Below are 25,252 nucleotides of genomic sequence, written 5' to 3'. Positions count from 1 at the left end.
AGAAACATTATATTCAGTTCCATCTGACTGTTCTGATGGTGACAGATTTGCTTGGCATCAGAGGCAGTTATTCCCTCAGAAATGCTTGTCAAGCCATCTGGCTCTTTTCTAAACTCTGACATGGCTTCATCCTTAAATAAACCCTAAAATAGTGGTGCAGTTTGATGTACAGCTGCTCTGTTGTGTTGTTGATTGGGCTGCAGCTTCTGATGTAGAGAGAATGGAAAAAGAGTCAAGAACATCTCAAGTTATGCATGATCTCAGCGGAGGTGTGAGCACTGTGGGACCACATGCTAGATTAGTGCAATTCTGATATCACTAATGCAGGTGTTTTAATTTCATTGGCTTTGGTGGAAACATGGTTTATCTTCTAAGTTATTATACTACACATAGCTGTGGCTTAAACTTTGTTTATTGCCATTTTTCCTTTCCTCTCTCACTTTTAGGGTAAACACTGTATTCTTGATGTTTCTGGTAATGCGATCAAAAGGTTGCAGATTGCCCAGCTGTACCCCATCTCCATTTTTATTAAACCCAAAACAGTGGAAAATATCATGTGAGTAAAAGCAAAGTACCTCAGAATAAACTGTTTGAGACTGTGACGGTATTTGAAAAACCGGTTGCAAATTGTGTGAAAATAATTGTAATAAAAAAGCATGTAATTATTTGTTTTGTTCATGAAACTTTCTGGGTTGAATTTCTAAGGACTTCTACTCATCTAAGCCATGAGTGATTGAGAATGAGCGCCCCTGTGCAAACTTCCATATATATATATATATATACTCGTTCCCTCTACAGTCTCCACTTAGAGACATATCTGCTTAGATGTGTCATTTAGGAGACTGCCTTCTATTAGGTTAATACTCACACTGGTTTAAAATTATATTTCCAAAGATTACAGGTAGCTTCTTTACGTGTATAATGTTTTCAATCTCAGGGAAATGAATAAACGCTTAACGGAAGAACAAGCCAGGAAGACATTTGAGAGAGCAATGAAACTGGAGCAAGAGTTTACTGAACACTTCACAGGTTTGTTTTGCTTGGCCAGAGCTGAAATTTTATTGCTTGCTGTATAGGAATTGCCTCACCACTGAGATAAGGTTGAGCTGTTTTTCAAGCTTAGCTGTGATTGTTTTGAAGCTTAAAACTACCCAAGTGCATCTATGTCGATACCAATTTAATCAGTGAATTTAATATCTTTATAAGTTTAACAGTTCCTCAATTTAGTCTTTTAAAACCATGGAACTTTTTACTGTATTTCTTGGTATTGAAATGCAGATGTTTGCTTTGTTGATAAATTATACACTTCAAGCTTTTCATTTGTTTTCAGTTTTAGAAGTCAAGAAATAAAGAATGTTAGTAGTGATAACTGTAAACTGGACAGCAGGGTCTGCAACATGCACAAACGCAGTTTGTGAACTGCAGCAGCAAGAGGCAGACTGCAAGCACTCGGGCTGTGTTTACTTTTTGCATTGTGGCATGCAAATGAGGAGAATAATTAAGTCAGGACCTTCACGAGGACAGGAGTGAGCCTTTTCTATTCCCGTCTTAGACATTCACTCCTTTCTTTTCTATTACATTCTTTGGCAACATTTTAGTGTTTGCTGCGCCATTTACCTCCATCTTTGTGACATGTCACCTTTGCCCAATTTCTTCTCCCACGTATTTTTTGTGGGCAGAGCTACAACTGCAGAACTTCCTTAAAGAGTCTGCTCAGCCTGGTGGCTTCATATGGGAGGAAGCTGAAAGACCCAGTAGACTCTCTGCCTGTCTTCCTGCTGCCTCATTCTCTGCATTGAGTGCTGCTCACCCAATGAGCAACTTAAGTCTCTCCCTTTTTGTCTGCCCCTCTCTCTCGGTTGCTTTGCAGCTGTCACTGTTTATCCCAAGCCTATATCAAGCTCTCCCACTCTTCCCATAACCCTATAACCATCTATACTTAGAAAGCTATGGAACTTTCCAGCATATATTGGAAATTCTTCATCTTACAGAGTTATTTACCAAATGATTTGCAAGGATGTCACGTTTGTTGTTCAGTAATTGAAGTCAACTTCATCAGCAAATTAGGCTTAAACTGACTTAAACTTCACACTAAAGCGTAGGAAGAGCACGTCCATATTGTGTTTTGGGGGTGTTGGGCTTTGGAAAGAGTGTGGTTGGAACATCTGGACAAGTCAGATGTTTGCAGTGTAAAGATGTTTCTGCATCTTTCCACTGTGCTGTTGTGCTGTCAGCATTACTTGTGAGCTATTGAATAACTGAACCACCTCATCCTCCCACAGACACTAGGGCAATAGGCTGCAGATGGGGAGAAAGTTTTAAGGGATGGAAATGAGTAGAAATAAAAAGGAAGTAATTTGCTTTAAAACAAAGCTTGGAAGCTGCAGTAATAAAATTAATTCACAAAGAAGAACATCTTGCCTGCCCCCAATATTTATCTTTCATATTAAACTTTGTTTCTTGGCTTATCTTGACGCTGAGGTGATGATCCTAATTAAAAAGAGTTTGCTGTCTCATGGTGCATGCTTTCTCAGGTTTAAGTGTGGTAAGAACAGCTCAAACTTCACTTTGCCACCATTCTCACCAGGCTATATGTTCTTTTGATATGTCAAAACACATCGTGGCTCATTTCTAATTATTTTTTTTTTTTTAGCATTGGAGAAAATGTATCAAAGAGTCTGAATATTATAATTGCATTTTAACTCTGTAAAACTTGAATCTATTTGCTGTGCAACAAACCCCATTAGTTCATCTTCTTTCTTGCCAAAACCAATGTTAGTGCTCACAGACTGCATGAGGACACGGCCCTGTGCTGTCTTGTCTTTTTCTCTTGGAAATGCAAATGAGAGCTGGATCAAAGACAGCACCAGAGTCTGTGGAATGACTTGGGCCAACTCCAGCTTGTGTTTAGGAAAGGCAAATAAACCTCCTCAGCTGTATTCATGTATGCCCAAAGGGAAAACCACATCCTAACCCCATGCTTTTGAGTGAAAGAAACGGTGCGTTGTGTGTCCTGTAACAACTGTCAGCAGCATCTGTCCATCTAGAAGCACAAGAGCCAGAGTTCTCAGTAGGCATCTGTTCCTTCAGTGATCTGAAATCCCTTTGCTGCCCTGCGAGAGAAAATAACATCTTGCTTTAGAGTATCTTGGTTCTATAGGGAGCAAAGAAAGATGACTCCTGATTGCCACTTTATCTTTTGCAGCTATTATCCAAGGAGACACACTGGAAGAAATCTACAACCAAGTGAAACAGATCATAGAGGAACAATCTGGGCCTTACATCTGGGTTCCAGCAAAGGAAAAATTATGAAAACGAATTTTTGCTTTTCATTTTCTATCTGACATCACCAACTACATCTGACAACTCTTAAGCCCTTCTGGTGGAGCCTGCCTCTAGTTCCTCCCAGCGTGGTTCATACCCTAACCATCACATTCTGCAGTTCCCATAACGCTTTAAATTTGATGTCTCTCTTAGTTTAAACAATTTGTATTATCGTGTGTTGTTGGTTTGCCATTTTTCAAACATGACAGTGGAATGGCCTGACCAGCTATTACTTTGGGGTGGGGGTGGGAGGGGATTGCTTGGTACAATTCCTTAATGTTTAAGGGAAAGTAACTTTCAAAGATTTTTCAAGAAAAAAAGCTTTATAGACATTCTTTTAAAGTTTCATAACAATTGAAAGAAAAGTTGTATTCCAGGAAGTTGTAAATCATGAGTAACTTTGCACGCTTAACTTTAATAGCATGGTTTGGTCAGGGCAATCGATTTCAGGTTTTATTTCCTGAATTCAATTCTATTCTCACAGATGTTTGTTGGTTTTTGTTTCTTTCCAGGCAGTTAAAGAGAAACTTTTGAATTTTGAGTTAACATTTTCATTAACTCCCATCAATCCTTCTCAAGGGATATTCATTTTCATCATTTCATATGGATATTCTTATAATCTATTTTTTCATTATCGTTTTTTTTCTTTTTTTTTGCCAATAAAATTGCTAGGGATAAAGATGTGTAATGTTTTTAATCTTCCTCGTGCAGCACTATTTATAGTGTCTTACAGAAATTGTTTATAGATAATGGTCATCACACTTTTCGAGCCTAAAACACGTCTAGGTGCTAGGAAACCTTGTATTTTCAGAGGAATGCCAAATTTCCATTGGCACTAATACAGAAAACAGCTGCAGAGATGGTTGTCGGGGCATTGAGAGAGCGATTCGTAGCCTAAAAATGTGTGTTCTTAGGGGTCAGATTTTAATGAATATTTTACCCACAATAACTGCCTATTTTGTTATAATAAATATATATATATATTAAACTTTCTTTAACTAAACTCTGTAACTATGGGAATTATTTTCTTTACATAGTTGCGCACACGTATAAATATATATATATAAAAATATATTTTTTTCTTTTACCACCTACTCCTAGCTTTTTGTTTTCAATAAAAATACAAATTAGAATTTACCTTCCTTAATCACGTGAAGTCAAATGGGCTGTGGTGGCTGGGCAAAAAAGTCCAGGGAATTATTAGTTACAAGAAAAAAAAAACCACGTGCAAGTTCTCCTCTTTTCTACGGAATTTCAGGTGTTTGTCTCTTTTTGTTTTTCTTTGTAATATGCATGTCTTAACCAAAGGGAGAATCCAGAGTCAACGATACATTTTATTTTTCTGTATATGTTCATCTTGGATTGCATAGGTGCGAGATCTTCCATTTGCGAAGCACAAACTTGTATGCAGAATGTTATAAATATGTCGTAGCAAAACATGGAACTACCTTCAGTAATGAAATCCTCTCTCGTATGATGTGGTACCTGCCATTGCTTATCTGAAGCGGATTGTTCATGAGGGGGATGTACTTATGGCAGTCACACAACCAAATTCGCTTTGGTTTGTAAAGAATTATTGACACTATCCATTCCATTTGTTAGAAAGAGGAGAACAGCTAATAAACTTCATTGTACGACGTATTTGTCAAGTGTGTTTTTCATCCAAAGAAATAGAAGTGGTGCTCTATTAATCTATTAGTGGGACTTGAAGCATGTGACGGCTGACAGTTTATGGCCCAGAATCATTTGTGGGTTTATTTTGGGTTTGTTTTTCTTTGGTAAAGTAAGCGTGCAGTATTTCTGAGAATCCTTCTGTGTTTGGAAATGCAGTGTAGATGGATCGCTTACCTTGAGTCTACTCTTCTCAACCCCCAGCATAGAGAGAGTTCAGACAACTCGAGGTGAAGATTCCCTCACGCAGCCTCACCTTACCCTGTGAGTCAGTGTAGCTGTTGATCTAAGTCTGTAGGTGGGGCTGAAGTGGTAACAACCTCACTGGCGCAGTGAATATTTTGTAATTTCCTAGTCTTGACTTTTTTTTTCCAAGCATGAAGGCAGCGTGCAGAGTGGTAGGCTGTTTTTTCCCTTTGGTGACGTGTGCCAAAGTAAGCAAGATAAATTGTTGAACAAAGTGCACCTGCATTTGAACGCTGCTGATTTTCACCAAGAAACGCACCAGGGAGAGCAAACTTGCAGAAGCACTGATCTGCGGGAGTTCTGGAGACTGGAAAAGGCACAAATCTCAACGTTTGTAAGATGAAGAGCAGTGAAAATGTCTTCTACCTTCTCTTGGTTCACGCTGGTAAGTACCTCTTCAAACTGTTTTGCTGTGTCGTGCTACCTTTGGGTTTGACTAATTTGTGATTTGAGAGTGCAGAGGGAAACTAAAACCACTTGAGAACCAATTTCAAGAGGTCAAGAAAAGGAATAGAAAGAAAAAATAGGAAAAAAGAAAAAAAACAATCCATAGAATCTAAAGAATATAAAGGATGTATTGAATGTCATGTGTCTGTCTTGCCTTATTAACTGCACTAATGCTACTCCTAGCTCCACACTCCCCATTTTTCACAGATGTGAACAGTTCTGTAATACTTCCTTTTTGTGTGTGTGTAAATAAATAACAAATTACCTTATTCTGTTCAACAGGGGGTGTGTGACGTGCTGGCTTTCTCCTCTCACTCCCAGGTTCTGGTGGTGAATGCTTAAAATTTCACCAGAAGGGGCTCTGCAATTGATTAATTTTTTTTTACAAGTTCAGGTTCAGAAATTATCACAGTATATTCCTCTTTTAAACCGTTTCTATTGAAAGCCTTTGACAGCGTATTAACAGCCTTTTGAGAAGACGTTACACAATGCAGCAGTGTTATTTTCAGTAAAGGAGTTTGGACCAAGATTGGGTATTAACTTAGGTTCAGAGTCTCACCCGCTGTTTCAACATGTTCTTGTCTGGCAATAGAAGCACAGTCTGACTGCAGACCTCATCTGTGCTCAAGCTCACTTCAGATGGGTTAACTTGTAAGGGAATTTGTTGTTACAGGGAAGCATCTGTTCAGATCCTGGGTGGTGTCCAGTAGTTTTGTAAGGGACAGATTAAGTGCATCTTTCAGGTGGGGTGGAGGCAGTAAGAAACAGATTCCTGCTGTTTCCCTGCTGTGGTTGAAAGGTAGGGCCAAATGAGCTTCATGTTTCAGATAAATGTGCCTAATGATTTCTTCATACGATTCATGCATTACCTGCAGTGTGTTTGTATCTACAGCCAGAATGTTGAGGCTGAAGAATGGAGCTTATCTATATATGCTGAGATGCTGAGAGGCAAATTTCAAGTTGCTTATATTTGGGATTTGTAGCAAACCATGCCCTATGTTTCAGTACCTGATGGAAAACAAGGTTTGTGGCATCAGCAGCCTTGTTGAGTCTTCAGACCTGGAGTCAGCAAATATGCACAGCTGCTATTGGGCACTAGTGGCATCATGTTAACTTACTAAGTGTTGTATCTCAACTGTGTGACAATTGTGAGGAAGCGGAAGGCCAGGTAGAGTTGATAGAAAACAGCCTGACAAATAAAGTAGGCTCCAACTTAGAGGAAGTCAAAAATGAAGAAAAAGCAGTGAAATTTGGTGCCAACTGCTTACAAAGTGGCCTGTACCCATTTTTGGCAACATAAAGCATACTGACACACATTCAGCAGACAGCTGAACCATTTGTGCATGGTGTCGTGTCCTCACAACAGCAACATTTGGTGCTTAGAAGGCTGCTGTTTGGGCCTCGTGAAAGATACCTTTCTCCACTGACAGTGGAGTCTCTGCAGTTTAACCTGAATCTGTTTATTTGTGGGACTGCCTCTCCCTTTCAGTAACTGTAGAAACAGCCTCTTATGAAAGAGTGCTTTGAAGAGACAAGTTTACTTTCCCAGTTTTCATAATAAGTCCAGTGGTGAGGGACTTCAGCTCCTATGGTTGTTTTTGATTCAGAGAAGAAGGGCAGGACTCCAGTTTGTATCCAGCAGCACTTGAGGCAGAGTCATCTCTGGGCAACCTCCTTGGTTTTGTAGCCTGTCATTTCAATTAATGATTTTAAAACTTCTGGCTGAATAGACAGATTGTCTGTGTGTCCCAGGACATGTTGAGCAGACAGTTGCAGACGATCGTTCTTACAGCACATGGTGCTCTCGGGGATTATTCTTTTGCACTATGTATGGCTTAAATGTGTCCCCGTCTGTTTGGCATCACATCTCACCCTAGGATTTGTTCTAAGGAATTCTTTGCAGCTGCAAAGTCAAAAAAGAATTGTCCCATTTTTCTTCATCGTTAAGTGACCATTTTGTTCAGATGGTACCATAAGCATCTGCAAGGTGGCTCCAGAAAGCAAACCTGAGCTTCTCAAAGCCAGGACTGTGCCCTTCTGTGAAAAGAACACTGGCACAGAAATAAAGAAACCTGCAGCCTCTGATGGTTAATACAAAGATATCACAGAATCCCATGGGTTGGAAGGGACCTCTCAAAATCATCTGGTCCAATGCCCTGCTAGAGCAGGTTCCCTACAGCAGGTTGCACAGAGGAAACATCCAGGTGGATCTTCAGTATCTCCAGAGGAAACTCCAGCACCTCTCCAGGCAGCCTGTCCCAGTGCTCTGTAACACTCAAACTAAAGATATTTTTCCTTGTGTTCGTATGAAACTTCCTGTGTTCCAGTTTGTGCCCATTGCCCCTTGTTCTGTTGCTGGGCACTACTGAAAACAGCCTGGCCCCATCCGCTTGGCACCTGCCCGCAAGGTATTTGTAAGCAGTGATAAGATCCCCTCTCAATCCTCTCCATGGTATATTCTTCAAGACTTTATGAGCAAGCTGTCCTCAGTGACCTGCTCCAGAGTCATAAATGCCATCAAGTTTCAGTATCAGACTTGGACCTGTTTCTAGTCCAAATAACTCTAGTATTCTTGTTCATCTGAATGAAAACAGGAGAAGTGTGAAAGCTCACTGTTGAACTGTTCTCTCTTTTGTAGTAACATTTTCTCTTGGTGTTGTGTTCGCAGCTTTCAGCCTGGAACGTGTGCGGTGGTGCACGGTGTCTAACCAAGAGCTTTCCAAGTGTAAGGACATGAGTAATGCCTTTGCTGGGGCTGGCATCCTTCCCCCTTTGGAATGCATGGAGGGAGAATCAGCTGCTAACTGCACCCAGATGATCAAGGTGAGTGGTAAACGATAGATGTCAGTGATTTAATTTCCCTGGGTGCTTAATAATAAATCACATCACATGAGTGAGTGTCTCATCCAAACAGCTTTATGGCATTCATGTCTTTGGAAAATCAAAGCATATATACATTTCTTTTTAAGACATAAAGATGCACATATGGAACTGAATTCCGGCATGGCACTGTGTCTTCTCTACAGCTAGTCACATATGGCCAGTCATTAGGAACACAAGCAAAGATCTTAAGCGTTCTTTCTGAAGCACTAATCTTTGATTTGGGAATTGTATTAGATTTATTTAGCAGATACTTAAGAAGGGGTGGAGTAGTAGGATGGAGACAGCAGTTAAAGCTGTGCTGCTGAGCCTTTAAGTAGATTGTCTTCAGGGAAACTCTGCGTAATTCTCCTTTTTCAGAGCCTCACCATGGCAGTTGTTGTCTATACCAATGAGTGTCCAGCCAAATCTCCCAGTACCAAACAGGGCACATGGGATAGTCAGAGCAGTGAGCAGGGTGAGTAGAAGGCATGCAAATCCAACTGTATTAATTCAGCATGCTCTGTTTGGACAAAAAGCTCAGCTTTGCAAAATAGTGTTTGGAAAACAATTCCCTCCTTAGGGAGGAAGTGAGAAACAACAAGTGGAAATTGAAGGAAATGTGGAGGTGGTGATCACAACTGTCTTCACTGGAAAAGTGTGAGGGAAGAGGAGGATGACTGGATCTGTTCATGGCTCTTTGTGATTGCTGTTGTAAAACTTGATTAGCTGAACTCAGCAACCTGCGGGTGAATAGCATGAGTAAGTGGCTTTCTGATAAAGTGGATCTTCACTGTAAGGCTTCAGGCAAGGTCCTTGACACCTCTTCTTTCTTGTGCTAATAATCTACTACCTGCTTAAGCTGTTCTGCTCTGTATAGGGCTGCATGGAACACCTGACTCTGCATCTGTGCTGAACTCTGCTCTTAGAGGCCAAAAAGGGGGGTGGGACACACTGGCTCGGCAGACAAAGATATGCTGTTTTATAGCACTACCCAACCTGGACTTAGTTCTGTGAACATGTTAGCATATGGATTAAGTACTTTTCTTTGAAGAGTCTTAGAAATTGAGAAATGTCTAAATATTAAACTCAGGAACCTGATAATGTTTAATTTGGCCATACTTATTAGCAGGTGTTTAAGCACCTCTGTAGGTAATTCTCGAGTGTTGTGACACACAGAAATGAAGTCCTTCTGAAAAGAATTAACTTACATTCCCATTGCATCAGTGTCAAAAATCACATGTGGGATTGTCCCATGCTTTTGCTTGGTGTATGGGAAGATCTTTGCTACAAACAGAAATATCCACGCTGTTCTTGCTATTCCGCTTCAACTGCTATTGCAGTATGTATTTAAAGGAGCTGAGGTCTGTAGCCTGTAAACTACTTAAGGTTAAATACAGTAATAGGTTTGTTTTTTTTTCTCTTGTGCTGTGACTTATGCACTGGAGTTTAGCCACAAGTTGTTGATAGGAGCCTTTTTGTTTAATGGGAGCTCAAAGGCTCAGCTTTCCAATCAGAAAAACGCTGTCTTTGATGGAAAAATATACACATAGTACAGCCCTGGTCTTCTGTGGGCAGCCCATCCTATTCTATTTGCTCTGCTTTCTGTTCACTACCACTTCCAGAGGCTCATTTTGTTTTCCCTGTGGGTCAAGTCTTTCTAACTCCCAATTCCTCCTGCTGTCAGGTATCTCTGCTAAACAGCAGACCCTGTTTGGTTCCCAAATTGTTGTCCTGGGCCCTGGCTCTCCCCAATGGAATATTGGATCAGGTTATTCCAGACTGCTTCTGTTCTTTAAGATGCAAACATCTCCCAACCTGAACTCCTCTACAGGTTCCCTTGGAAATTGGTTCAACTTTCATTCATAAGAAAAAGCTCTCAAGGCATCTAATGTTTCAGCTGATCAGTGACTTTTTTTCTCATTTGAAACTAATCAGTTGTGTTTCAAATTACGTGACATCTTCAGATCTGACATAGGTGCCAGCATCAGTGTATTGTCAACGCTCTCAGATGATCCCTTGTCACATTTTGTGTGTCTCAGCCTGAGCCTGGGGAAAATAGCTTTCTACTAGTCCTACCCTACCCTAACCAATGCTCAGCATACTGCCAAGTGATACTGCCTACCACCCTCTCTGGTTCTGAACCAGAGGTAAAGCAAAATGGTAAGAAGCTTGGCATCACCTTAGAAATGCAAGATGTCAACCTGCTGATTGTTTTCTCGGCCATCTCTCAGCTTGTGGGAGATGCTGTCTCCTGGGCACCAGGTTCAGTACATGATGAACAGATAACACAGGTTCTGTAGATTGGAAGGATGTGTAGCAGTCCTCTCCTTCTTGCTGCAGTGGATGGTCCTGCCTGTGCCTACTTAAAATCCAGCATACTTCTAAGCTTCAACATGCGTTCTTACCTTGTGTCTGCACAGGATTACTTGGCAGATGCGGTGACATTGGATGGTCGATGGATTTACCAGGCTGGAAAGGAGCATGGCCTGAAACCTGTGGTTGGGGAAGTTTATGATCAAGGTATAATCAGACTAAAAAAACTCTTGGGTTACCTAATACAAGTTGTTGTTTTTCTTTCCTGATGTGTTTCTACTGTTTCTATTTTATTTTGGGATCCTTTACTTTAAGACCCTGAACTCCAAATCATTGGTTCACATGTGGATATTCCTGTTCATCATAGAGTATGGGGGGAAATGGGGAACAGAGGGCAGTAGCCCAGCCCCACCACTAAGTACATCATGACCCACGATCCAGTGGCTGTCTGTCTCTGTTAGGTTTTGAGCATAAGTCAGAGATGAATGGACTGAGTGGCTTCTGATCCACGTAAGTCAGATTAAATGACTTCACGGTCCCTTAAGATCCTTAAGTCTTAATGCTATGAATTATCTAAAACAATAGACAAAGAGAATTAAACCATCCATGAGGATAATCAATTTTCCTTATATTAATCCAATCCAAATACATTTAGAACCACAGAGAGTTTCTTCTCAGGATGATTCTCTGAGTGTCTTTCATCTCACCTCCTGTTCTGTTTGGCCTTTCAATAGAGGTACTGGAGGGCATGTACCCACAGTCAGGACAGGAGCAATGTGACTGCCTGTGCATGGGCAAGCCAATTAATCGCTTCTGTTTCTCCCTGTACTGCAGACATTGGAACTTCATACTATGCTGTGGCTGTGGTAAGGAAGGGCTCCAACATCACCATCAACAGCTTGAAGGGTGTCCGCTCGTGTCACACGGGAATCAACAGAACTGCAGGCTGGAATGTGCCTGTGGGTTACCTAGTTGACAGTGGGCGCCTGCCAGCAATGGGTTGTGACCTCCCGAAAGGTAAGAGCTGAGAGGGCAGAGATCTGTTCCTCAGCAGCGTCTTTCTGTATGTTCTTGGGACATCTGCATGTGGGTAGAAGTGTGTGGCTCTGTGCTGTTTTGTTCCTTGTGGTTTTTATGCTTCTTGTAAGATGGAATAGACCAAACATAGGTCTGATGGAAACAGCAAATTTGTTTGAAACTTGGAAACTCCTTTAAGAACAGAATGGCTTATCCCTATAGAGATGTACTGTTTAGATATTCTCAAATGAGACCTCGTTTATTCATTGCTAAAGATGTCTCATTCTGATTTCACTTCTAGCTGTTAGTGACTATTTCAGTGCTAGCTGCGTTCCTGGAGCCAACAGTGCCAGCTATCCCACATCCCTCTGTCAGCTCTGCAGAGGGGATTCATCTGGGCAGAGCAAATGCCAAGGAAATTCACAAGAGCAGTACTATGGCTACAGTGGGGCTTTCAGGTAAGAATCACAGCTCTGTCCCTTTCTATCTCTATGCTGTATCTATAGCTGTAATGTTCAGATCTCACAGGCAGGAAACTGCAGCAAGAGAACTTCCAGTTGATCCTGTTAGAAAATCTGCTGTAGTGTTCGAATGACCATGATTTAAATCTAGAAACTGAACAAAATTAATTCTTAACCCACTACTTCAGGCATTAACACCTGATTGTTACCATTAGATATCTTGCATTTGTTCTGGGCAGGGCAATCCCACTGCTGATTGCTTTGTCCGGTATCTGTTGACAAAAGTCTGTTTGTTGCAGTGGTTTGCATTTTTCCTTGTAAAACAGGATGGCCCTTGGAGGTTGATAGCTGACCTGCCACCTCACCCAGCTGCTTGTTATCTCACCTCAATTGCACTGAATTCTCCTATCAGTTATCAGCCACCCTACTCAGCTGTTTCAGTTATCTCCCTTCAGTTGCACTGAATTCTCTCACCGGTTTGTTCTGCCCTCCATTTTTGCACACTCTTTGCTGTATTTCCCTTCTTCTTCCTGTCTGTGTGCTGCATTGCAGTTCCCAGCCCCTGAGTAATAGCGCTGGCAGAGCAGAGGCATAATTTACTCATGGGAAACACTTGTTTCCCTCCATGTATTCCTCAAAAGATTGTGCAACTGCGGTAGACAGAGAGCTCTGCTGGACAAAGAAGGTCATGGTGTTTGTCCCAAGCAGCGCAGAACATGTTGTCCACGTTCACCAAATGACAGCAGTAGTTTACTTCATGCTCTGTCAGCCACTGGTCTCTGCCTTGAGCTAAATTCTCAGCACAATGAACTAGGTCAGTGTCTGCTGGCTGATGGAACGTAGCGTGCAGCCCTCTGGCTGCCAGCCCGCAGTGCTCGATGCGTGGAAGCTGTGCTTTATAATGCATCTTTGTATTTGGGTTTGCATTTATTAGGTGTTTGGCTGAAGGTGCTGGAGAAGTTGCTTTTGTGAAGCACAGCACGGTGCCTGAAAATACTGACGGTAAGTGCTGAACAGTGGCTGCAGCTCTGGAGAACGGTGCCTGCAATGCCAGTGTAATGCCAGATGTTTGATTCAACTTGAACAGAGGAATGAGCAAAAGTGCTCTAATAGGGAAAGAAGATGTGCATACATAGATATGCACTAGGAGTTAGATGAGTCATGTAGTTTCATGGTAAGGGCGAGAGGTGGGATCCTCAGCTGCTTTTGGAAGGAGAGTTTAAGCAGCACTAAACTTGTGGGTTTGTGCCTGGGCTGTTATGAAAATGTTGCTTGTGCTCAGCCAAGCGGGAAATCTATTGACAAGACGTGGCCTACCCTGTCTGGTACTTTGAGAAACCCACCTTGAGCACAACGTGTTTTAACCTTGTGGGCCTGTTCTATGTGTTTTAACCTTGTGGGCCTGTTCTACCATCAGTTACAGCAGGGAAGAGTAATTAAAAAAAACACTGTATGTAGATCCAGTCTTAAGGATGCTCTGGGTACCATTGCAGACCCTGGTGTAGATCAGTGCAGTCTCACAGGTGTTAGGCTGTGTGTCTCATTGGAGGTGTAAGACTGAAGGACCATATACATGCATGGGGTACATTGTACAATCAGGAGTATTTCAGTGATGCTCAGGAAAGCTGTATTCTCCTCCACATGTGAATGTGATACTTGAAGCAGACTTGGAGCCAGGAGTATCAGCCCTGCCTGATGTCCATTTTGTCAGTGTTTTCTGTCTATTTGCAGGAAGATCTCTTTCTACTTGGGCCCAGCAGCTTCGCTCCAAGGACTTCCAGCTTCTGTGCCGCAACGGCAGCACGGCTGATGTAACAGAGTGGAGAACCTGCCACCTGGCCCGAGTCCCAGCTCGTGCTGTGGTCGTACGGCCAGACACAGACGGGACAGCTGTCTTCCAGCTCCTGAACCAGGGACAAGTAGGACAGTGATTTTTTTCATCAGTCCGTTACAATTCACCCACTGGCTGAGCAGAAGATATCTGGGCACCTTTGGCTCTGTGGGGTCTGAAGGAGTATGGGAAGCACTCAGCATCAGTAGGGCCCTGATGGGAGTTGTGGAGTGGGATTTAGGGTTCATTTTTGCCCTCAGAGTCTCAGGGATGCTGAAAATCACCTGAGAGGGGTGATTTTGTTTTGTCTTTATGTTTGTCTATTCTTCCATCAATTCTTAACCTGCAAATCTTCCATAACAAAAACCTGTATTGTTTTTCATGTAGGCAGGAGATTTTCTCCTGCATGTAAACGAAGTCATCACAGAATTGTGACAGCAGGTAGAGGGGTGTGTGAACAGTGTTTTTTCTTTAACTTTACAGCAAAGATTTAATGGCGTAGGCACCCAGTTTCAGATGTTTGACTCCACAGCCTATGGTGCCCACAACCTTATGTTCAGAGACTCCACCACAGAGCTCGTTGCTGTCACGTCTCAGAATTACCAGGCATGGCTGGGCGATGAGTATCTTCATGCCATGCAGGCCCTGAACTGTGACCCCAACAGTAAGTTGTCATCTTCTGAGGGGTGTTTAGTGACTGCTGGCTGTGAGGGAACCTGTGTTCAGGGGGTATTTTTACTGCACTCTTGTGACAGTGGACTGCAAATAATCAATATCTTATAGCTGTGCTTAGTGGTCAGCACTCATAGTTCTTGCTCCTTCATGCCAGGGGTGTGCACTGCAGACATACCTGTAGTCTGGAGACCTCAGTGGTATCGAATCAGGTGAATGTCTGAGCTAGAGAATGGGATGGAAACATAAATATTTTGATAGCATATATGGCACGTGTGATGGGGTACAGCTGTACGCCTCCTTTTCTTTTGTAAAGGAAGTGAATTGTAGTATTTACTTTCCATTTTTACACAGCATTGCCAGAAAGCCTGAACTGGTGTGTTGTTTCCACGGAGGAGATTTGGAAATGTGGTGAGATGGGAACTGCCTTTAGGAATAAGGGTTTGAAACCAGAAATCCAGTGTATTTCAGCTAAGACAAAAGAAGAGTGCATGGAGATGATCCAGGTAAGCTGTACGATCCTTGTGCAATAAACCAGTCAACACAAGCTGCTCTCTGCTGGGTAGGTAGGATTAGAGGGATGTGCTCTTAGGTGATCAGCAGGCAATACTGGATTTCAAGAAGGTGCTCTGCAGCTCATATCCCAGGCCTGAACCCTAGTGCTTTTCCATTGTAAGAAGTGTTTTACTCCATCTCTGAAGGCATTTCAAGGCCAAGTTGGATGGGATCCTGGGCAGCATGATCTAGTGATAGGCAACCCTGTCCATGGCAGAGGGGTTGGAACTAGATGATCTTTAAGGTCCCATCCAACCTAAGCTGTTCTGTGATTGCTGTTTAGCTACCAGACCTGTCTGCTGAGATGCAAGATGTGATGCTGGAGTTGTCATTGTAGCGGGGAAGTGAAAATGCCTGCTGTTTTTTCACAAAAATTGTAAATTTTATTTTATTTTTCAGAAAAAGGAAATTGATGTTGTAGCTTTGGGTGGAGCTGATATTTACATAGCTGGGAAGACATACGGCCTTGTACCAGCTGCTGGAGTAGGTTTCTCTGGTAAGAACATCAGGAAATAGAGATGTTGTTTATCCAGGTTGTTTCAAAGCAGCTCTAAAAGCACAGGCTGTTTCCTGGCCCCGCTGGGAAAGCTGTTTGCAGAGGAAATGAGTATTATTATCCTCACGTCACGGATAGAGGAGAAAATAAGTATGGGTTGGGTTCCTACAGTGAATGAGTGTGACTTCTGTCTGTCCTGCTGCTGGACGAGGTTCACTCTTTTGCAGTCTTGAGTCTTACAGTTACGTATTTGTCTTTTCAATTCTGCTAAAAGTATTTTAAATGGAAGAAGTGTAATGGTTATTATGTGTGCCATCATTAAGCAGAGGGAATACTTAAGGAAAACCATCATGCTTTTTTTTTGCTTGTCTGTTTCTGTAAGCTGAAGACAACAATAATGCGTACTATGCTGTGGCATTAGTGAAACGGAATCCATCTGATGCATTCACCATCAATGACCTGAAAGGGAAGAAGTCTTGCCACACAGGACTGGGGAGAACTGCTGGGTGGAATATCCCCATTGGCATGTTAATTAAGAAGGGCTTTATTAATCCCAGAGACTGTAATATTCCTCAAGGTAAGAAGATGTGCCATATAGTAACTGTCGAATTATATGTTTTCATTAGGGAAGTACAATGTTGATATTGCAGAGCTGTGTGTTAAGTTAATCAATTTGTTTGTGAGGGATTGTTGCCTTTTTAATGTCACATTTTGCAATTGTAAGCTTGCCATTAGGCTGATAGAGAGGCCATGCTGAGAATGTTACCTCTAACATGGAGGTGTTCCTTTCACAAAGTCGTTGCTTAATTCACGTTGGAGGGGTCATCTAATGCAACCTGCTGCTCAAAGCATGTCCAGTTAGATCTCATTGTCCAGGGCCACGTCCAACCAAAATGAGTAACTCTGAGGATGGAGATTCCACAACCTTTCTGGGCCTTTGCCCTAATTTTTGTCCATTTTTGGTATAAATAATTTCTTTCCGTATATCTAATTCGAATTGTCCTTATTGTATCTTCTATTAGCCTTCATTGACACAAGAGTATACTGTCAACTCTTGGTCAGTGCGTTGCCTTCCAGGACCTCCAGGTCCTTTTGTTTTGTCTTTTTTTTTTTTTTAACAAACTGCTTTTCAGCCTTGCAGCCTCTCATGATTTATTCCTGCTTAAAGCAGGTGTTTACATTCACCTTTGCTGAACTCTGAGATTCCCATCAATGTGTTTCTGTAGCCAGCCCAGGTCCATCTCAGCAGCAGCCATTGCCCTCCAGTGTATCGAACTGGTAAATGTTTATCCTGATTTTCAGATACATTGATCAAGTGTCTTTTTAAAACTGAATCAAGTTGGTTTATCAACCATTATCGCTGAAAAACCTGCTTCTGTGCCTGTCCATCTCTGTTCTTGCCTGAGGATGCTGACTCCAGTCAGTGTCACTAACAGGACAGTCACTGGATCCCACACAGTCTCTACAGCTGTCTGTCCTCTCTAGGTGGCACTTCCAGCTCTGAGATGTCATTGCAGTAAATGATGAATTACTGCCTGGAATTTTATTGCACTTATTTTCAAACATTATTTGGTACTGGAGCAATATGGTAATATTATAACACTAATAGTCATCAGTTAAGTGGTACTTAGAAAATATTTTGAGCTTTAATTTGTGCATTCCAGTAAGGCAGCTACAGTTTATGTTCCTAGTGTCCTGCTGAAGCTGGTGTTGGTATAACCCCATGACACTGGACCTGCCCTTTCTTGTGAAGAATCTTCCACTTACGTTGGTTTGTCTTCTTTATTTTAAGCTGTGAGTGAGTTTTTCTCTGCCAGCTGCGTGCCTTCGGCTGAGCAGGATCATTACCCATCAGCGCTCTGTCAACTGTGTATTGGAGATAACAGCGGAAACAACAAATGCAGTGCAAGTAGCCAAGAACAGTATTACAGCTACAGTGGAGCCTTCAGGTAATCAGCACACGTGGTTGTTGTTTAGTCTCTGTTTGTCAGAGTGCAAGGAGGTACTGCTCTCTATCTTAGTCAGCAAAAAGCATAATTCCTTATAAGAACAGCCTGCTAAAAACAGAAGCAGCCTTCCCCTTTGCAAGATGCTGTGACAGTCAGAGCAAAAGAGAGGTGTGTCTGTGTGTGTGCGCATGTCAGAGCCTCCTGTCAGCTTCCTGGCCTACAGCCACACAGATGAGGAGCAGCCAAATCCCCTTTTCTGTTTACAGAGCACTGGGCACTCACCTAGTGAGGAGCACATGGGTTGTCATCAGTCTGCAGCCTGGCTTTAATTGAGTGTGACAGCTTGCCACTCGGGTCAGGTCATCCATAAAGAGCTTAAGCAGGGAAACAGGCAGAGAGTAGCCAGTACCGGATGGCTATGAGTGAGTGTGCTGAGCATGACAGGCTAGGAGCAGGGAACTGTGACTGGGTCTTCTCTGTCACCGTTTGTGGTGGTATGCAATAATAGGTTTCATACAGCACAAAGAGCTATGTTCAAATATCATGTCCTTTTCAAAACAAGATTTGGTAAAGATATAGGAGGCAAAAATAGTGTAAAATTGAATAAATACTTCATATAACAGTGAACATCAACATTTGGGGGCATTAACTGTTTTAAAACCCCAAATCTTTGGGTAGATATGGAAGTGTTTTTCCTGGCCTTCACCTGTGAAGGTAACGGTGCCTGCAGCAGAGCTGGCAGTGAGTGGCCATCTTCCTTCAGGGAAGGACAGCATTGACAGCCTTGAACAGCAGCTGCCTGGTAAATACTAAAGTGCTGACTTCATATTTCAGACCATGTGAAAGTGTCCTCATTGATTGTAATGACGGCTGTATTGTGTGCTGGAAAGCACCAGTTACAACATAGGAAACAGCAAACTCACTGGCATGGGGTGCCACACTCATAGAAGGAGGAGGAAGGTTTTGGATGCCCTTGGCAAAATGGGGCCTCTTCTGCTTCAGGAGATTAGGAAAACTGAACCTAATTATGGAACACACTGTTAGAAACTGCAGTTACATTCATTATGTGCCTTCATTGCAGAGGGCTGTAAAGCAGCATCTGTGCATGCAGTAAGATCACTCCAGCCTAGAAAAAGCCCCCACAGAAGTGCTTGTGTGCACACATGTGCAGAACCTGGTAAACATTTATGCACTCAAGGAGTCTTAATGGCACACACTTAGGATGTGTTTTGAAAGGTGTGAAAGCTGTTGTTACCAAATGGGGAGTGGAGCACTGAGTATCATTTATCTTCTGTTTCTTTGCTTATCTAAGATTGACCTTCCTCTGTCCTTCCTCGCATCGTTAGTAATAGCTATTTCCTGCTGTATTACTCTCTTGAAATTCTTAAAGTATCTATAAACTTTGCAGTGATGTTGGCTTTTCTCTCATTTCAAGTTGCTTCATTTCTTGGTTTGCTTTTTCTCTTTACTTTGGGGCCCAGTGGATTTATTTGCAGGAAAGTATGCAAGAAAAACTGATTTCTAGATCTATCAGTTATTAGAAATGATGTGGTCCCAATAAACATGCTTTGAATTGAACTTCTGTCTCGCATTTCATAAAGGTGCCTGGCAGAGGACGCTGGGGATGTGGCCTTTGTGAAGCACTCAACAGTGTTTGAGAACACAGATGGTATTTAGTTTTACTTGCCTTTTTATTACAATTCAGTTATTTTTCTTGAACCTTCTTGTTCTCAAGCACTCAATGAGTGACAGCGATTAGTTTCTTCTTTTAGGTAAGAATACTGAAAGTTGGGCCCGTGACTTGAAGTCCAGTGATTTCCAGTTACTCTGCCGCAATGGGGCCCGTGCTGAAGTCACTCAGTTTGCTCGGTGTCACCTGGCTCAGGTGCCGGCTCAGGCCATTATGGTTCACCCAGATACCAACGTTTTTGCTCTGTATGGACTGCTGGACAAAGCTCAGGTAACAATTACACAACTGTTGTAGCAGTGAGTTATGTGTCTGTGCAGACCGTGCCAGGCTGCCACAGGCATTTAGCTTCAGTATCAATAGGAATCTAATTTAAAAGCAACATTTCAGTCATTTCCTTAACTCCTGTGCAGCCATACCCTGTATTGCACGATAATGCTTACACTTACACAGAAGAACTCATAGAAGTACAAGTCTTTCCATATTGTAACAAGAACCAAAACTCTTGTAATTCCCAATGGCAGGGGGCTGTATGTTACCTACTGCAGTGTCTGAAAACGAATGCAGAGTCTGCAGTTGTGTGAACTCCTCATGTACTAAATGGCTCGTGTTGTACTAGAAAAATGCTGCACTTATTCTTGGCAAGATGCTGATAATTCTGCATTGTCTTCAGGACTATTTTGGAAATGACAGCAACAGAAACGGATTCAAAATGTTTGATTCTTCAGCTTTTCAAGGAAAAGACTTGATCTTTAAGGATTCTGCGGTGAAGATAGTGCCAGTAGAAGAGAAGAGGACGTATACAGAATGGCTGGGGAGTGAATATGTTGAGTCCCTTGAAGGGATGCAAACACCACAGTGCTCTGGGGCAGGTAATAAGTTGATACAACAACACCTACTAGTGATTACTTTTGTTCCCTTCGTTGTTTTAGGGCAGATACAGGGCCTGGGCTAATGTGGTCCAAATGGCAACTTCCAGGCCACGTCTGGCCTAGCACCTTTTCTTCGGATGAGCTGCTGTCTGGCTAATATGTCATGCTAACATTTTAAAGCCTCTTCCTGCCACTTTGCAGGCAAGGTGCTTGTACCGTTTGCTCATTGGGGAGTGGGGTGGGACTGGAAGCTGCTGCTGTTCATGTGCATGGAGTGGAATTTGAGGCAGAAGCCATTGGTACTGTGTCAGCATGGCTTACGAGATCAGACCAAAACTGAAGTACTTGTCTGCCATCATTGCTGGGTTGAAGGACTCCCGGGTGCTGTTAGATGGATGCCAGTTTTCTGACCTGTAGAGGAATTTCTGCATCAGTATTAAAGTCTTGTCTAGAGATCCACTCTGGCCTCCTTCATGCCTCTTATCCTAACCTCACCTCGCTTGAGGCAACAGTTTCCCCTGAGCTCTGCTGCTGGAAGAGGTAAGTGCACATGGGGCGGACAGGCCATGGACTGGGAGAGAGCCTGCAGTCCGGAGTACCGCCCTGTGCAAGGTCCTCCAGCTTCCAGTAGAAGAAAGCAGGGGGAGTCTCTGAAGTCACTGGAGGAAAAGGGAAGCCAGAGAGACTTGGAGGGACTTCCTGCTGGCACAGGAGACAGAATGAAGCCCCAAGTGTTCATCCACTGATCTCATTGGCTTTCACAACCAGCCCTGCTCACTGCTTCAGAGAGATGGCCTTCTCCCTTGAAATCCTTGCTGCCGTTTCAGCCCAGCAGTGTGGCTGTGCTCCTGCAGGGGGTTATCTGAGTGCCTGTGAGCCACGCTTCTGTTTGTGAAGCAAAGCAGCTCGCTCCTGATGGCCCGTTCCCATGGTTGGAAGCGCTCGGTTTATACTGTTCTCCATAGCTGCACTGACACCACGTGCTGCTGTGCTGCTGGCAAGCAGCATCCTCCTGACCACAAACAGCACCTCGTGATGCGGGGCTGCAGAGACTCAGCGTAATAAAAAATAATAGTTAAAAAACCAAACTAGTAAAAAATATACTGTAAATAAATGTAACCTGAGAAATAAAGAGCAGCATTCCGCGCCTGCGCACTCGGCTCCCTCTGCGGCGCCCCGGCCGGCACCGTGCGCCCCCTCGCGGCCGGCGGTGCGCGGCCGACATGGCGGCGCGGCGGCTGTGGGCGCTGCTGGCGGCGCTGCGGGCGGGGTGGTGCCTGATGCCGCAGGTCGGATACCTGCACCCCGATGAGTTCTTCCAGTCGCCCGAGGTCATGGCAGGTAACGCGGGGGGCGGCGGGGGGCGGGAGGGGCCGGTGCACGCTGCTCACCACGAGCCGCCGCCGGCAGCGCTTCGGTCCTCGCCGCGGTTCCGTCCCTGCGGCGGCGCTGCCGGAGCGGCGGCACCGGGAGAAGGTAAGAACGGAGGGAGTTGTGCCCCGACGCCCAATTAGTGAATAAAACAGCTACGTTCGCTTTTTCTTTCTTTCTTCCTTTCTTTCTTTCTTTCTTCCTTTGTAGGAGACATTTTAAACCTACAGGTCTATTATCCCTGGGAATTCCTTTCCAGCTCTCCCTGCAGAACAGCTGTTTTCCCTTTACTGACCTCTGGATTTGCCTACTGGGTGCTGAAGGCTTTGCAGCAGCTGGATGTGTGCTCGCCTTGTGTCAGCAGCTACAGCCTTCTTGTGTCTCCTCGCCTTCTCCTTACTGTCTTTTCTTTCGTCCTTGACTACAGCGTGCACCGATTGGCTCCTTTCTGGGGAGCGGATCGGTGGGAAGCGCTGCTGCTCCTTGCAGGCTCCTACGTCACTCTGGTGTTTTATACGAGGACGTTCACCAACACACTTGAAGGATTTCTCTTTGCGCTCCTGCTGGTGTTAGTTTGCTCCAGAGCACCCGGCAGCAGCTGCACAAAGCCGTCGTGCAGCCCTCTGATCGGTGTGCTGCTGGCTGCGGGCTTTTTCAACAGGCCGACTTTCCTGTTGTTTGCTCTCATGCCCCTGCTCTACTGGACAGGCTTAAACGCTGACTCCCAAAGGAGCATTAAAACTCTCATAAACCCCTTTTTAAAGCTTATCACCTGCGCATGTTTTACCTCTGTTGTTTTCATAGCAGCCGACACCATGTATTTTACCTCCGTGGGCTTGGACGGCCTTTTCAGCTCTCCAAACAGCAGCCTGTTGGACGTCATAGCTCAGTTCAGTCACAGAGCTGTGCTGACCCCTTTCAACTTTCTCTGCTATAATCTTGACTCTCGTAACCTTGCGCAGCATGGAAGTCACCCCCGAGTCACACACTTTATAGTGAACGGAGTCGTGCTCTTTGGGATCTTACATCTTCTGGCCATTAATGCTGCTTTTCAAATGCTAAAGAAATACATGGGCCGGTTAATGCGGGTGGGATGGTATCCCTGGGGATGGTATCCCTGTGGCTCACACACGTTATCGGTGCGTTCCGAGGGCCAGTCGATGCTGCTGCTGTTTTATTTTGTTCCTTTGGCACTTCTCTCCCTGTTCAGCCACCAAGAGCCTCGCTTTCTCATCCCTCTCATCGTGCCGCTAGTCCTGTTCAGCGCATCACACAATAGAGCTGTGAAGTGGAAAACAATCATTATCATTTTTAATGTTCTCGGGGCTTTCCTGTTCGGATGGCTGCACCAGGGGGGGCTGATACCGTGTTTGTTTCACTTGGAGCACGTTGTGCATTCTTTGCAGTCCTCAGACCAGCCCAGGCACTACACTCTGCTCTTTGCTCACACCTACATGCCTCCGAGGTCCCTGCTAAACATCCAAAAGAAAGACACGCATGTAGAGGTGATTGATATGGCCGGGTCCAAAGAGGACACGCTCTGCCAAGTGATAGGACAGCACGCAAACAATTGCACCTGCACTGACTGTCACTTTTGGGTTATAATCCCTGGTACGGTCAGAGCCGCTATTTCCAAATGCGGTGTCCTGCTCAAGAACGAGACTTTGATATTTCCACACTTATCAATGGAAGATCCACCACAACTATCCTTCCTGTTCAGTGATAACTGGAGAAGTCAGTTAGGACTGTACATCCTTCAGCTAGGCAGAGCTCAGCAGAGCCTTTAGATCTCGGAACATGTGATGTTTTCACTTTGACTCTGCCCAGATGTGCTGTCAGACCTTCCCCTTCAAGGCCCTGCACTCAGCACGGGCTGTTGTGAGCTCCTCCATTCCCCCCCTTTCTTCATGCTCAGTACAGCCACCAATACCAACATCACAATCCTTCAGTCCCTGTGGTGGTTCTGAGGAGCTTGCCTCGTTTTCCTGATGAGAGAGGATGAACCCAGAGTCCAGAAACCAATTTGAGCTTCATTATTTTCATATGAGATACGCATTAAAAGTCCTTATCTCAGGTAGAGGGTTTGTGGGCTGTGCTATTGAAAATAGGCATTTAACTCATCTGCTGGGGAGAAGTTACTAGATTGGAACTTGATCTGCTTCAATGTGGTTTTACCTTCATGCTCTTGAAATTTCAGCCCCTCCTCCCTGTCGCTATCCCAGTCACCATACGGACACCAGTGTTACAGTATTCTTTGTATTGATGTAACAGAACCAGATTTAGGACACGGAGGATGCTTCAGCACAAGCATTAGTGCTAAATCCTAAAGCTCAAGTATTATTTTGCCTGTTTAGTGTTTCTTGACGCAGTTTAATTCCTGTGGATGCCCTGCATACGTAATATGTACAGCAACCTCAGGGTGCTGCCTGATGTAATTAAGTCTGCCTGCTACTTAGCTACTCCAAAAAAGGGCAGGTCCCTTCTGATGTTCCTGTGGTGTTTTGCAGCTGTGACTTTGGGCACCGCGATGTGCTGCTTCAAGGAGCTACACAGACAGAACTGATACCTTGCAGGGGTTTGATCCCCATCCCTCCCAACCAGAGCTGACCGTGGGGTTAGAGAAGCACCAGGTCTGCCACAGGTGAGTGTGTGAGGTTAAAGGGGGAAGTTGCATCTTTTGGCCCCCCACCTCCCCTTTCCGTAACAGCTCCCCATTGATTCAGCTTAGTTGGAATGGCAGATCACATCCTGGCACTCTCATAGAGAGCAGTCTCATTTTAAAGCAGGACGCAAATAACCCTCAGCTTCAGCTAACACACACGCTTAGTATTAAGTTATTATATTATTATAGTTGTGCGTATTACAGCACAACTAAACATCCAGGTTTTTATGTTCACCAACTTCTGAATCCAAAACCATCCTGCCGTGGAGCGAGACACTAATTTGGTCTATTTGTCAGGCCTCTCCCTGTGAAATGAATCTACACATTAATTCTTCACAGCAGCGGTGAAGCTTTTTGCAGTTCTCCATCCGCACAGCTCTGCATAAGACCTTATTTTGCATTGTAAGTCCTCCCTGTGTGCTCCCCACGAACCCCTCCATCCCTCACTGCTGAGGCCTGCATGCTGACACTGTGTGCTTTTGGGAGGGGTCGCAGCAGGGCGGCTGTGCCATGTACTCGTGCAGTAGCAGGAGTATTAAGCAAGCATCACAACACTGTGCTAATGTGTATGTTAATTTCCTTTTTGCTCTTTGAAGTTGGGACAGCAGCATTGTGCCAGAATTCGTGTTCTGTGTCCTGGTTACTGTTTTCAGCTATTCTTAAACAGCGATAAAGTCTGATGATGTTTTGAAACTTCTGAAGTTATGGTCACTGTTGAACTTATGATCTCTGTATGAGTGGGGTAGATCTGTACAAGTGGGGTAGATCTTGAAACTCGTCCTGCCTGTGACAAAGCACCAGTTCCACAGCATGGTT

The 25,252-nt window shown here is 43.9% G+C and overlaps 3 protein-coding genes across 33 annotated transcripts in view; all 3 read left to right on the top strand.

The window, feature by feature from the left end:
- DLG1 (discs large MAGUK scaffold protein 1) overlaps positions 1 to 4,964 on the top strand; it is a 126,740-nt gene extending 121,776 nt beyond the window's left edge. For 18 of the 27 annotated variants that reach the window (XM_072344028.1, XM_072344022.1, XM_072344018.1 and 15 more), the window contains 3 exons: positions 447 to 556; positions 938 to 1,029; positions 3,206 to 4,961. In XM_072344028.1, the coding sequence (XP_072200129.1) occupies positions 447 to 556; positions 938 to 1,029; positions 3,206 to 3,312 (309 nt within the window). In that variant the 3' untranslated portion in view covers positions 3,313 to 4,961. Of the gene's footprint in view, positions 1 to 446; positions 557 to 937; positions 1,030 to 3,205 lie in introns of all 27 variants that reach the window. The other 9 variants (XM_072344041.1, XM_072344040.1, XM_072344045.1 and 6 more) reach the window with 1 other exon arrangement.
- MELTF (melanotransferrin) lies at positions 4,953 to 22,115 on the top strand. 5 transcript variants are annotated; one of them, XM_072344048.1, is made up of 16 exons: positions 4,953 to 5,626; positions 8,357 to 8,511; positions 10,971 to 11,070; positions 11,698 to 11,880; positions 12,182 to 12,338; positions 13,276 to 13,343; positions 14,073 to 14,260; positions 14,656 to 14,836; positions 15,199 to 15,350; positions 15,799 to 15,895; positions 16,278 to 16,472; positions 17,688 to 17,844; positions 19,446 to 19,513; positions 19,617 to 19,804; positions 20,205 to 20,403; positions 22,034 to 22,115. In XM_072344048.1, exons 1-16 carry the CDS (start codon positions 5,581 to 5,583, stop codon positions 22,066 to 22,068), a joined length of 2,169 nt encoding a protein of 722 aa, XP_072200149.1. In that variant the 5' UTR covers positions 4,953 to 5,580; the 3' UTR covers positions 22,069 to 22,115. The 5 variants fall into 5 exon arrangements, with proteins under 5 accessions (XP_072200149.1, XP_072200147.1, XP_072200150.1 ...); XM_072344046.1 differs by lacking the exon at positions 22,034 to 22,115 and having other exon boundaries at positions 20,205 to 20,861; XM_072344049.1 differs by lacking the exons at positions 19,446 to 19,513; positions 22,034 to 22,115 and having other exon boundaries at positions 17,713 to 17,844; positions 20,205 to 20,629.
- Positions 21,614 to 25,129, top strand: PIGZ (phosphatidylinositol glycan anchor biosynthesis class Z). The gene is made up of 2 exons (XM_072344052.1): positions 21,614 to 21,744; positions 21,985 to 25,129. The coding sequence occupies exons 1-2, from the start codon at positions 21,627 to 21,629 to the stop codon at positions 23,559 to 23,561; spliced, it is 1,695 nt and encodes a 564-aa protein (XP_072200153.1). The 5' UTR covers positions 21,614 to 21,626; the 3' UTR covers positions 23,562 to 25,129.
- The last annotated feature ends 123 nt before the right edge of the window (positions 25,130 to 25,252 follow it).

Source organism: Excalfactoria chinensis, chromosome 9, assembly GCF_039878825.1.
Source record: "Excalfactoria chinensis isolate bCotChi1 chromosome 9, bCotChi1.hap2, whole genome shotgun sequence".
Classification (NCBI taxonomy): Eukaryota; Metazoa; Chordata; class Aves; order Galliformes; family Phasianidae; genus Excalfactoria; species Excalfactoria chinensis.
This window is presented reverse-complemented; position numbering and strand designations above follow the sequence as displayed.